Raw genomic sequence first — 13,010 nt, forward strand, 5'->3', positions numbered from 1 at the left:
GTGGGTTAAACCACAGAGCCTAGGACTTGCTGATCAGAAGGTCGGTGGTTCGAATCCCCGCGACGGGGTGAGCTCCCGTTGTTCGGTCCCACATCCTGCCAACCTAGCAGTTCAAAAGCACGTCAAAGTGCAAGTAGATAAATAGGTACCGCTCTGGCTGGAAGGTAAACGGCGTTTTTTTGCGCTGCTCTGGTTCACCAGAAGTGGCTTACTCATGCTGGCCACATGACCCAGAAGCTGTATGCCGGCTCCCTCGGCCAATAAAGTGAGATGAGCGCCACAACCCCAGAGTCGGCCACAACTGGACCTAATGGTCAGGGGTCCCTTTACCTTTACCAACCCCCTTCAATGCAGGGATCCTGCCCACAGCTGTCCCTGGGTGGGCTTGAACCACCATCCTGTTGGTTAACAGCCAGACCCATCGAAAGAACTGTGCGTGCGAATTTGACAATGTAGGCCACGTTTTTACGCCGAGTACCATTGTTTTTTTTTTTACAACTGAATAAATTAAGAAACGTAAGTATGGAGGAGCAGGAGGTAATGTTCTCTCCATGATTAAGCTACCCAAGGATTCTTGGAGATATTAAAAAAAAAGGTTGACCGGTCATCTGTTAGAGATGCTTCAAAACACCTGAAGGAGACAATGAATGTAATACACTGGTACCTTGGGTTAAGTACTTAATTCGTTCTGGAGGTCTGTTCTTAACCTGAAACTGTTCTTAACGTGAAACACCACTTTAGCCTATGGGGCCTCCTGCTGCCACCATGCCGCCGGAGCACGATTTCTGTTCTCATCCTCAAGCAAAGTTCTTAACCTGAAGCACTATTTCTGGGTTAGCGGAGTCTGCAACCTGAAGCGTATGTAACCTGAAGCGTATGTAACCCAAGGTACCACTGTATAGCAGTTGCTAAGTAATTGCTGTGGCATTTTCTGGAATTGCCACCAAGACTGAAATTGTGGGGCCCATGTTTAGTAAGCAGCACCCACCACCTGGGGATCATTACAGTTTATTTACATGCCACCAAAAAGGGCCCCCCAAGGCAGCTTCCAGAGAAGAAACACATAAATTCAAAAATGCATATTACAATTTATTTTTTTGAAAATTCAAAACGGGATCTTGACATTTCAAAAATGTGAAGATCCACGTGAAGGCCACTGCAACAGGCATCTGGTTGTTGACATTTTTTAGGAGCAGAATATTTAATTGGCAGTGGCCTAGAAGTGCTTTCCTCATATTTATATTCTTTTATGATGTTCATGTTACCTTATGGAGTATTAAAAAGCAATGTTTATACAATTTCTAATTGAATGTTTTCCCTTAACTGTTCTTTTCAAAGTTGTGTTTCTCTGAAGGTTTTTGTGGTTCTTTTCCTTTAGCTATAGTCCATCAACACTGAATGGCCCACAGAGTCTCCATTTGATTCACAGAATCATAGAATTGTCGAGTTATTCCTGATGTTGAGTCAGAATCTCATTTCTTATAACGTGAAGCCATTGGTCATACTCTCCAGAGCAGGAGAAAACAAGCTTCCTCCATCTTCCATGTTCCATAGCCCTTTAGATATTTGATTATGGCTATCATATCTCCTCTCGTTCTCCTCTTTTCCAGGCTAAACATACCCAGCTCCCTCAACCGTTCCTCATAAGGCTTGGTTTCCAGAACATTCCTGTGTTCCTAAACTAGCCTTCCCCAATCTTGTGACTCCAGATGCTACTGGATTCCCAACTCCCATCTGGTGATGTTGCGAACTGTAGTCTGAGGGCCACAGATTCAGAGAGGACCTAGTAGTAGTAGTAATAATAATAATAATAATAATAATAATAATTTTTATTTATTTATTTATTTATTTACTATTTATTATTTATTATTTATACCCCGCCCATCTGGCTGGGCTTCCCCAGCCACTCTGGGCAGCTTCCAACAAAATATTAAAATACAGTAATACATCAAACATTAAAAGCATCCCTAAACAGGGCTGCCTTCAGATGTCTTCTAAAAGTTTGGTAGTTTTTTTCTCTTTGACATCTGGTGGGAGGGCGTTCCACAGGGCGGGTGCCACTGCCGAGAAGGCCCTCTGCCTGGTTCCCTGAAACTTGGCTTCTCACAGCGAGGGAACCGCCAGAAGGCTCTTGGCGTTGGACCTCAGTGTCTGGGTAGAACGATGGGGGTGGAGACGCTCCTTCAGGTCTACTGGGCCGAGGCCGTTTAGGGCTTTAAAGGTCAACACCAACACTTTGAATTGTGCTCGGAAATGTACTGGGAGCCAGTGTAGGTCTTTCAAGACCGGTGTTATGCGGTCTCGGAGGAGCTGTTCCGAACTGATAATGTTGCTGCTCCTTTTTACAGGCAAGACAAGCTGAAGATCCACATGCGGAAGCACACGGGAGAAAGGCCCTACCTTTGCATCCACTGCAACGCCAAATTCGTCCACAACTACGACCTGAAGAACCACATGCGCATCCACACAGGCATCCGCCCTTACCAGTGCAAGTTCTGCTACAAGAGCTTCACCCGCTCGGACCACCTGCACCGCCACATCAAGCGCCAGAGCTGCCGGATCTCCCGGCCCAGGAGGGGGCGCAAGCCGGCCACCTGGAGAGCGGCCAGCTTGCTGTTTGCGCAGAATGGCCAGCCGGACGACAAGAGCTTCCTGGTGCCTCCGGCCCTCCAGGAGATGAGCGGCCATCTTGGCAGCGCGGCCATGTGCCTTCCGGGCCCCAGCCCTAAGCATTTTATGGACGGGGCCAAGAACGCTCTGAATTTTCAAGAGCTGGAAAGCCAGTTTGAGGAAACCCAAATGAAGCTCTTTGGGCGGACGCACCTGGACGTGGAGAGGAACGGAGGCCTCCTTGCCTTCGCACTGGGTCACAACGAGAGCCTCTCGTCCCGGCCGTATTTCTCCCTTCCCGACCCCTGGGGGACGGGGTTCAATGGACTGGCGGGACTCAACCACCTTGCTCCCATTTCTGAAGCGAGCAACTAAGTGCCAATGGATGGTTTTGGTAGGTTGACGGTTGGCAGAGGAGCTAAATTTCAGAAGCCAAATCATGTGCAATACTGACTCTTTACTTCTTTCTCTCCCATACAGTACATGTGATTGGTTAACTCTGGTCACATGGGAAGTACAGTGGTACCTTGGTTCTCAAACTTAATCCATTCTGGAAGTCTGTTCCAAAACCAAGGTGCACATGGAAGTCTGCTCCAAAACCAAGGTGCACAAGGTCCATAGAAAGTAAAGCAAAATGGAGTAATTTGTTCCAGACTTTTAAAAACAACCCCTAAAACAGCAATTTAACTTGAATTTTACTATCTAACGAGATCATTGATCCATAAAATGAAAGCAATAATCAATGTACTGTACTATAAAATAAATATAACAGTATTGTAGATGAAAATTTTTAAAAAAATAATAATTCTTATCTGCACTGCTGATAGCCATTGTTTGGATGAGGGGCTTTTATCCATTTCTGCAGTTACACTGCGTTCAATCAGTAACTGAACTGGGTTCCACACAGTCACAAAAAACAAATTAACCGAAAAAGCCTCAAAAACAAAAAACGCCAAATAAATAGCAAAAACAAAAGCACCAAACTTATTCCATTCCGGAAGTCCATTTGACTTCTGAAATGTTCGAAAACCAAGGCGCAGCTTCTGATTGGTGCAGACGCCCCAGAAACAATAGCCGACATTGGATGTTCGGCTTCCGAAAAATGTTCGAAAACTGGAACACTTACATCTGGGTTTTCGGCGTTTGGGAACCAAGGCGTTTGAGAACCAAGGTACCACTGTATCTTATTACATTCGCCATTTTGTTTGTGCGTGAGTGACTTGACTACAATGGCTGCATCTCCATGAACACCGAAGAAGAGGCAGTGTTAGATAACTCTCTCTCCAAACGCAACAGAGGAGAGGAGTGCTAGATCTTAGGACACAGCCAGTCTGTTATGGGAAGAAACATTGGGGTCCTGAGCTGTTTAGGGCTTTAAAGCACCAGTACCTCATACTGGGCTTTGAAGCACATAGGCGGCCAATGTTAATTCTTTCAGAACTGGTGTCATATGTATCAGATGAAATTCCAGCAGACAGTTTCTGCACTCATTGAAGCCTCTAAAGGTAAAGGTAAAGGTAAAGGTAAAGGGACCCCTGACCAATAGGTCCAGTCATGGCCGACTCTGGGGTTGTGGCGCTCATCTCTCTTTACTGGCCGAGGGAGCCGGCATACAGCTTCCGGGTCATGTGGCCAGCATGACTAAGCCGCTTCTGGTGAACAAGAGCAGTGCACGGGAACACCGTTTACCTTCCCGCCAGAGCGGTACCTATTTATCTACTTGCACTTTGACATGCTTTTGAACTGCTAGGTTGGCAGGAGTAGGGACTGAGCAATGAGAGCTCACCCCATTGCGGGGATTCGAACCACCGGCATTCCGATCGGCAAGTCCTAGGCTCTGTGGTTTAACCCACAGCGCCACCCGCGTCCTCATTGAAACCTCTAGGTTGTCCATAAGGGCAGTCCCACAAACTGTGCATTACAGTAGTCTAGCTGGGAGGTTACCAGAGAGCATGGCAAGGCAATCCCCCATTTTTATGTGCAACCTTCCTTCCAAGAATAATGGAAGAAAAACCATAGGACCATGACTTTAAAAAATGGACTACTGAAAGCAAATTTCCCTGTACCTGAAATTTCTTTTCTTTTTCTCTCCGTAGGCCCCCTTCAGCACTGCTTGGCTCCCTCTGGTGAAGGGACCTTTCAACAATCAAAGACTTTTTTTTTCTTACTGGAAGACTGTTGAAAATTAAATCAACCCCCCCCCCAAAAAAAAACTGCCTACGTTTGTTTAAAACCCACCAAAAGACTTCTCTTATTTGCACCAATGTGTGGAAGGAGAACAGAACCTTTCGAGAACCGCGTCAGACTATTTTTGTTTCTAAATGTACAGACATCTTTCTGAGCTACTGTTTTGCAGATTATGGCTTCCTTCAGGTTTTGAGGGGTTATTTGAGTGTGGGGAGGGCTTGCGGCGGGGGTGGGGAGTGTCCTACGATTTGGAGTCCTTGTAAAATATCCAAAGATTCTGAGTACTGTATAATCTACAAGAACTTGAAGCAAAAGGGACATGCTTTGGTTATGTTTCCTGTTTGTTGGGACGGGGTATTGTCAGGAGGGTGGAAGATCCTTTGGAAATTTTCTATTTATAACTATTTTTATGTGACTGCTTTATGTAAAAAGAAGAATGGAGTTGGGATACCATGTCAAACAGATTTGCCTTAGATAATCAAGGGACAATCATCCTTAACTCTTGTGGACGCTCTAGATTCTTGTTTTAAAAGACCGGAAAAGATACTTTTATGTATTTATTAAGCAGTATTAGTTGATTTTCTTTTTCTTAAATTATTGGCAACATGCAGGGTTCTTAAAAAATGCACATCAGTAAAACGCGGGGAAGGAAAAGGCTTATTCACACACGACAGGGCAGCAAACCTGGGTTTGTCACCAGGTGCACACTCAGCAGGTGACATAACCGTGGCCTGTCATGGCTTTCTGACAAATGTACTTCGATAATGCATGTGTTTGTAAGCGTATGGGTCACATGTCCTTAAGACACCTTCAGGGTACACCGAAGAAACGTAATGTGTGAAAAGATGCTAGCAGGTGTTCTAAAATTTAACCCAGCCTTCCCCCAACCTGGAGCCCTTCAAACCTTTGAACTACAACACCCAGTTCAAGCCCAAGTATGTACATTTAGTGCCATTCTGTTTGACTTACAGGACCCCCAGATTGGGCTGCTTCCAAAGGCCTTTTCCATGTGACTTTGCACCTTATTAGACTTCTTGATTGTTAAAGGGAACAATGGACGCTGATTGTGTTGCTGTTGTTAACAAGTTAAGGCTGATTGCCCCTGGATGATCTCATTTGGGTTATATGTTAGCTGGCTCGTGGCTGGGCTCATTTTCTGGTGGAAGGGACATTTACAGACCATAATGCTCTCGCAGCTTCTTGGCATTTCACTGCAATGCAGCCCCCCGGCATCCCATAATTGCAGCTGCCTGCTTCGAGGGGGCGAATACCCCATTGTGGGCTGCCCTGCCCTTGACTAATTGTTCCCTGTGATCAAGTATGTGTAGAATTTTCCACAGCATCCGGAACCGAGATTCTGACAACCTTCCGCTTTCCTGTTTTATTTCTCTTTGGTTTTTGTTTTTATAAATAATGCATACTTCTAGACCCTATGATTTTGGAGATACATTTGAAGTCATGTGACATGGACAGCTGCTCACTTTGGTGCAACGAGCTCTAGTTGGTGCCCTGGTGAGAGATCTGCTCTAGAAAAGGATTTCAGCACACCACACACATAAAGGGATGGTTGCCCTTCCACTGAAGTGAACAGGAAATCTTGCTTCCACAAAAGCGCTCTCTCTGTGACGGCATCACAGCACGCAAGAGGTTCTGGACTATAGCAGCTTCTGGAACTTTGGAGATCGGTTTGAAGCTCAGTTATGCATCTGCTGCATTGCTGAGCTTCATCATCTACCCTTGCGTCTTGCGTTTCAGTTCCCCCGAAGCTATCCACATGTCTGCCATGCAGGTGGAAGCAACTGTGGGCTTTTCTGCCCCTCTTCCCACTCCAACTGCAGGCAAAACCAGCTGCTGCCAGAGAGGTCTGTGAAAATAGTAGACACAGACGTTCTCTCTCTGGTAAGGAGAAGGTAGATGCAGCTAGCAGGGTGCAAATACTCTCTTCTTTTGGGGAGACTGGGGAATGGTGTGACCCAGAAGGAATCTCTCCAGCTTCACATCAAGTCCTCCTAGATCAGGGATGAAGAACCAGTGGCTTACCAGTTGCTGGACTTGAACAGCCCAAGGATAACATGGCCAGGGATGATGTCCAGCAAGATCTGGAGGTCCACCACCTCTGCCCTGGAAGATGCCGGCATAGGGAGAATGGTGTGCTTTAAATGTCTCCCCACATTTAGAGGGTAATACCTGAACTTGCCCATCACATCTGCTAGTGCTAAAACAGGAAATTGCCACGCAGACATTCCCAATACACATCTCCAACATTAGGAGACTTTATTCTGATCCAGAATAAAACTGGCGTATAACTGAGCAGGGTTTTGTGCAGAAGATATTTGCATGAATTGCAACGGATTTGTTCCATTTGTCAGAATTGGAGGGGAGGGCCTCTCAGTCATGCAGAAAATTAAGTGTGCTCGCTATCCTGTAACTAATTCTTCACAATGTGCAGGATGAATATTCTGATGTACCAGCTTGCCCAGGGAGGTTCATTCTGATCAAGGGTATCGCTGGAGACAACGCAAAATCTGACAGGCCACAGTCCAACATAGCTGAGCTGGCCAAAGCCCATCGGAATCAATACTAAAAGTGGGTTGAGCTCCTGAGTACGGGCTGATTCCCAAGTGACGAATGGACCATCACAGGCATGTCTGAATGGACCACCACAGGTGCAAAACCACAGGCAGAGCTTGCCTATCTGTTTGCACTTCCAACACACAGGTCTTCCAGTGGTGTCAGTTCACACCTTCAGCTGCCAATCACAAAGTGCACAGTAATCAAGTTTGAGAGAGAAGGAAGTGGTGGGAAACACTTGAGTAAATCGATCGAAGAACAGATTGCAATAAAATGCCCCAGTCAAATACTCTGCTATAGGCCCTAAAGCTTTGATGTCTGGATTCATCCACCCTTCCCAAAGGCTTCATGAGGGAATTCTCTGCAAGAGGGGAGCACTTTGCAGGAATTGCTTTGTACGGGTGTCCAGTCCACAGCGACCACCTTTGTTGTGGTAGATGAGGAGACTTGCACGGTGCAGCACATAGAAGCAGAGAGGGGCAATGGAGATTTGTGTGTGTGTTAACTGAAATTTCAGAACACGGTTTAAAAATCACCAGCGGGCAAGGATTCAAGGCCCACCATAGCCCTTCCCTGTGACTTGAGAAACCTGAATCAATTGTGCAAAATAGTAGGCGGGGTGAAAACCTGCGGTATAAGCGATGCAAAGCTGAAATGATATAGCATTGCTCAGTTTACATAACTTACACAAGCCACAGGACCCAGCTTTTGTATTGCTCAGGAGCAGATTATTATTATTATTATTATTATTAAGTACACATGGCCCTGACTATTTTGATCTTTCCATTGCCCTTTCTGCTTCCACATGATTGGATCTCATAACACACCGATAACACTTGACATAGGGAATGAAGTGGAAGTCCCAAGCCATGGCATTCTCCCTGCTTTAAATGTTACCCATGTGGTCCCAGCCATGGAGCAAAGGCAATCATTCTGCAAGCCTTCCTTTTAGCCAAGTGGTTGTTCTGCACAGATGTTTCAAGATACCTTGAGAATGACCTTGCATGAGCATCTCTGGCCAGGGCAGTAAGCGGTCCATGTGAACATGTCGAGCAAATGTCTTACTTGCACTAATTGCTATAGAGCAGAATGGACTCCTTCCATTTGATTTATTTGGGGGCAGGGAAGAAATTGCAAATCCCATCCACTGACAAGGAGCTGGTCCTGTAAACATACCTATTGCACATTTTTGCAACCCGTGGACAAAATAAAATATTATCTCAAATCAACCAGTCTCCTAAACCTCTCAGAATTATGAGTTGTTATTTGATCTGCATCTGTTTCTTAAAGGTAAAGGTAAGGGGACCCCTGACCATTAGGTCCAGTCGTGGCCGACTCTGGGGTTGCGGCGCTCGTCTCTCTTTATTGGCCGAGGGAGCCAGCATACAGCTTCCGGGTCATGTGGCCAGCATGACTAAGCCGCTTCTGGCGAACCAGAGCAGCGCACGGAAATGCCGTTTACCTTCCCGCTGGAGTGCTACCTATTTATCTACTTGCACTTTGACGTGCTTTTAAACTGCTAGGTTGGCAGGAGCAGGGACCGAGCAACGGGAGCTAACTCCGTCACAGGGATTCGAACCACTGACCTTCTGATCGGCAAGTCCTAGGCTCTGTGGTTTAACCCACAGCGCCCTCCCTAATCCTCAAACTTCTGAAAGTTCAATCTGTTCTGAAATAAGTCCCCATTAAATTAAACAGGACTTACTGGAATGTGTGCAGGAGGAGAACCAAGATGATCAAGGGTCTAGAAGTCAAGCCTTATGAGGAATGGTTGAAGGATCTGGGTATGTCTAGCCTGGGAAAGAGAAGACTGGGAGGGGAGATGATAGCCATCTTCAAATATCTCAACGGCTGTCACATGGAAGATGGAGCAAGCTTGTTTTCTCCTGCTCTGGAGAGTAGGACTTGAACCAATGGCTTCAAGTTACAAGAAATGAGATTCTGACTAAACATAGGGAAAAACTTTCTGACAGTGAGAGCTGTTTGACAGTGCAACAGTCTCCCTCGGGAAGTTATAAACTTGCCTCCCTTGGAAGTTTATAAGCAGAGGTTGGGCCCTGGGCCTGAGTTCCTTACTCCTTCCAGTGATTGACAGCGACTCTCCAGAATTTCAAATGGGTTTTTCCTAGTCCTACTTGAGTCTATATTGCATGCAGTGCAGATGTTTCACCGCTGCGCTATGTCTTAAGAACAATAATCTCTGCAGCTCTTCAACACCATCTAGTGGGCAAATGTGGGAAACTGTCGCAGACGAAACTGCACAGTGCTTACAAACATATGAAATTATTTGATCTTCTCAAGGCCTGATAAAGAGTTTTGGGGAAGCGAAACGCCTGCATGCTATTTTGCGACATTCCTCTGGCCTAATAGTGGTATTTATTTCGTTTATTTGTCTCATAAAATTTATACACCGCTTGATTGTAAACACACACATACAGTACACCTTAAAGGAGGTATTGCCCTGCTATGAATTTTAGGATTTATTTTTTAAAAAAAAATGATATTCTTTAAAGTTTACAACACATCCAAAATGAATTGTGTGAAATAAGGTGACAAATAAATGAAGATCCCATCAAATAGTTCCCATGATGGAAATCTATTTCTAGGCTGCAGAGAGCTGGAGAGAGTGAACGGACCACAACCAGACTGCGGTCTTTGGGGTGAACCAAGAGTTCATCCCGAGAGCTTCCTGTTCCTCCCCACCATGTCACTTCTTCAAAGCAGAAATGGTGGCCCAACTAAATGAACACAGGAAGCATTAGAAATGCATATTGCATAACCCACTTATGGTTTAGTAAGTTGACTCTGCCTCTCCAGTTACCTGTGGCCAGTTTAATGCAATGCTACCATAGGGAGAATTTTGCCTGATTCAGATGGATCACTGGTATTGTTAAATAGCCCTTGACGTCAAACTCTATAAGTATGTTTACTTCTAACTCCCACTGATGTCAATGGGGAATGTTTGCTAGTGCATTGTATTTTAACTCATGGATAAAAAGGTAAAGGTAAAGGACCCCTGGACGGTTAAGTCCAGTCAAAGGCAACTATGGGGTTGTGGCGCTCATCTCGCTTTCAGGCGAGGGAGCCGGCGTATGTCCACAGATAGCTTTCCAGGTCATGTGGCCAGCATGACTGAACCGCTTCTGGTGCAACGGAACACCGTGACAGAAAGCAGAGCACACAGAAACGTCATTTACCTTCCTGCCGCAGTGGTGCCTATTTATCTACTTGCACTGGTGTGCTTTCGAACTGCTAGGTTGGCAGGAGCTGGGACAGAGCAATGGGAATTCACCCCGTCGCGGGGATTCAAACCACAGGACCAGGTGTGCAGCCTGGGAGTCATTTTGGACTCACAGCTGTCCATGGAGGCACAGGTCAAATCTGTGTCCAGGACAGCTGTTTACCAGCTCCATCTGGTACGTAGGCTGAGACCCTATCTGCCTGCGGACTGTTTCGCCAGAGTGGTGCATGCTCTGGTTATCTCCCGCTTGGACTACTGCAATGCACTCTACGTGGGGCTACCTTTGAAGGTGACTCAGAAACTACAACTAATCCAGAATGCGGCAGCTAGACTGGTGACTGGGAGCGGCCGCCGAGACCATATAACACCGGTCTTGAAAGACCTACATTGGCTCCCAGTATGTTTCCGAGCACAATTCAAAGTGTTGGTGCTGACCTTTAAAGCCCTAAACGGCCTCAGTCCAGTATACCTGAAGGAGCGTCTCCAGCCCCATCATTCTGCCTGGACGCTGAGGTCCAGTGCCGAGGGCCTTCTGGCGGTTCCCTCATTGCGAGAAGCGAAGCTACAGGGAACCAGGCAGAGGGCCTTCTCGGTAGTGGCGCCCACCCTGTGGAACGCCCTTCCAGCAGATGTCAAAGCGATAAACAACTACCTGACATTCAGAAGACATCTTAAGGCAGCCCTGTTCAGGGAAGTTTTTAACGTATGATATTTTACTGTATTTTTGGTTTTTATGGAAGCCGCCCAGAGTGGCTGGGGAGGCCCAGCCAGATGGGCGGGGTATAAATAATAAATTATTATTATTATTATTATTATTATTATTATTATTATTATTCTGATCGGCAAGCCTAAGAAGCTCAGTGGTTTAGACCACAGCGCCTCCCGTGTATAAGTCATGGACACCCAATGGACACAGCACGCAGTTAGACTGAAGGACTTGCTCTCGCAAGAGGCAGTGATGGCTAACAGCCTAGATGGCTTTAAAAGAGGACTAGACAAATTCATAGAGGGGAGGGCAAGAGACGGCTACTAGCCATGATGCCTGGGCTCTTCCTCCAAGGTCCAAGGTCCTGCTTGCGGATTTCCCATAAGTATCTGATTGGCCACTGTGATAATAGGATGCTGGATTAGATGGGCCAATGGCAGGTTCTGAATAAAGTACTAAGCACCTGTTGCTTTCAGAATTTGGGACCTTGGCTTTCAGCTCCAGCGCCAGATGTCAGAGAGCCTGGACTGGACAATACCCAACCCAGGTCAGAAATGGCTCCTGACAGCCCCTCCCCCATCTACTCTGAACAATGGAAACGTGGGTCTCCAATCCACATGCCATTCTCCAGGTCCATTTACTCCACAGATACCAGTTGAGGTCCAAGTGGAAGCCATAAACTTCAAAGTAAGCTGAGATCGGGACATGTGCTATCTTGTGGAAAGCATTTTAGAGGCAAGGTTTCCAAATATCTGAAAAGGTGAAACTGGGGAGGGGGGATGGAATAAATTAATAGAAGAGGAAATTATCCACATGCCTGGCAGGAAATGGTGGAGAGGAGATGATGACATCTTGGGAAAAAACAAAGGGGGAGAGACAATTACAAAGATAAATACATAAATATATGAATAATTAAATTATGGGTGACTGACATACAACAAGTTTTGCATATTAAGTAGATGTGACTTCAGCACTCAAGTAAGCATCTCTGAACATCTGTGAGGCCTGAAGGAATAGTAGAATTGTAGAGTTGGAAGGACTCCGAGCCTCATCTAGTTCAACCTCCTACAACGCAAGAATCTCAACTAAAGCATCCATGATAGATGGTCACCTAACCTCTGCTTTAAAACCTCCAAGGAAGGAGAGTCCACCACCTTCCAAGGGAGCCTGTTCCACTGTCAAACAGCTCTTACCATCAGAAAGTTCTTCCTGATGTTCAGTTGGAATCTCCTTTCTTGTAACTTGAAGCCACTGGTTTGAGTCCTACCCTTCAGAGAAACGAGCTTGCTCCATCTTCCATGTGACAGCCCTTTTTAGATATTTGAAGGTGGCTATCATATCTCATCTCAGTCTCCTTTTTTCCAGGCTAAACATACCCAGCTCCTTCAACTTCGCATTGTGTATGTGATTCAGATTGGCTTTGGGGCAGGAGAGAGGCATCAATGTCCTCATCGGCTGTAGGGGGTAGGGAACCTCATGCCTGGAAGCCAAATGCGGCCCCAGACCTCTCTATCTGGCTCTCAAAACTCCCCATGCCATGCTCCCTCTCCATCTCAAGAGACAATGGAGTGTGCCTCTGGGGGTGAAGTCAAACTGTATTAGCAGCATTGAAGAGACCTCCCCAGGGCACAAGCCTAGGCAGTGTGTATGAAGGTCCTAGGTGGTCCAAACAACAAGACCCCCCTCTTGGCCTCG

General features: G+C 46.2%; 1 protein-coding gene across 4 annotated transcripts in view; it reads left to right on the forward strand.

Annotated features, from left to right (window-relative positions):
* Positions 1 to 8,597, forward strand: part of ZBTB7C (zinc finger and BTB domain containing 7C) — a 248,364-nt gene extending 239,767 nt beyond the window's left edge. For 3 of the 4 annotated variants that reach the window (XM_081929754.1, XM_081929751.1, XM_081929753.1), the window contains 2 exons: positions 2,349 to 3,004; positions 4,707 to 8,597. In XM_081929754.1, coding sequence (XP_081785880.1) covers positions 2,349 to 2,985 — 637 coding nt within the window. In that variant the 3' untranslated portion in view covers positions 2,986 to 3,004; positions 4,707 to 8,597. Of the gene's footprint in view, positions 1 to 2,348; positions 3,016 to 4,706 lie in introns of all 4 variants that reach the window. The other variant, XM_081929752.1, reaches the window with a different exon arrangement.
* The last annotated feature ends 4,413 nt before the right edge of the window (positions 8,598 to 13,010 follow it).

The sequence above is a fragment of the Podarcis melisellensis genome, assembly GCF_964234715.1.
Source record: "Podarcis melisellensis genome assembly, chromosome: 11".
NCBI lineage: Eukaryota > Metazoa > Chordata > Lepidosauria > Squamata > Lacertidae > Podarcis > Podarcis melisellensis.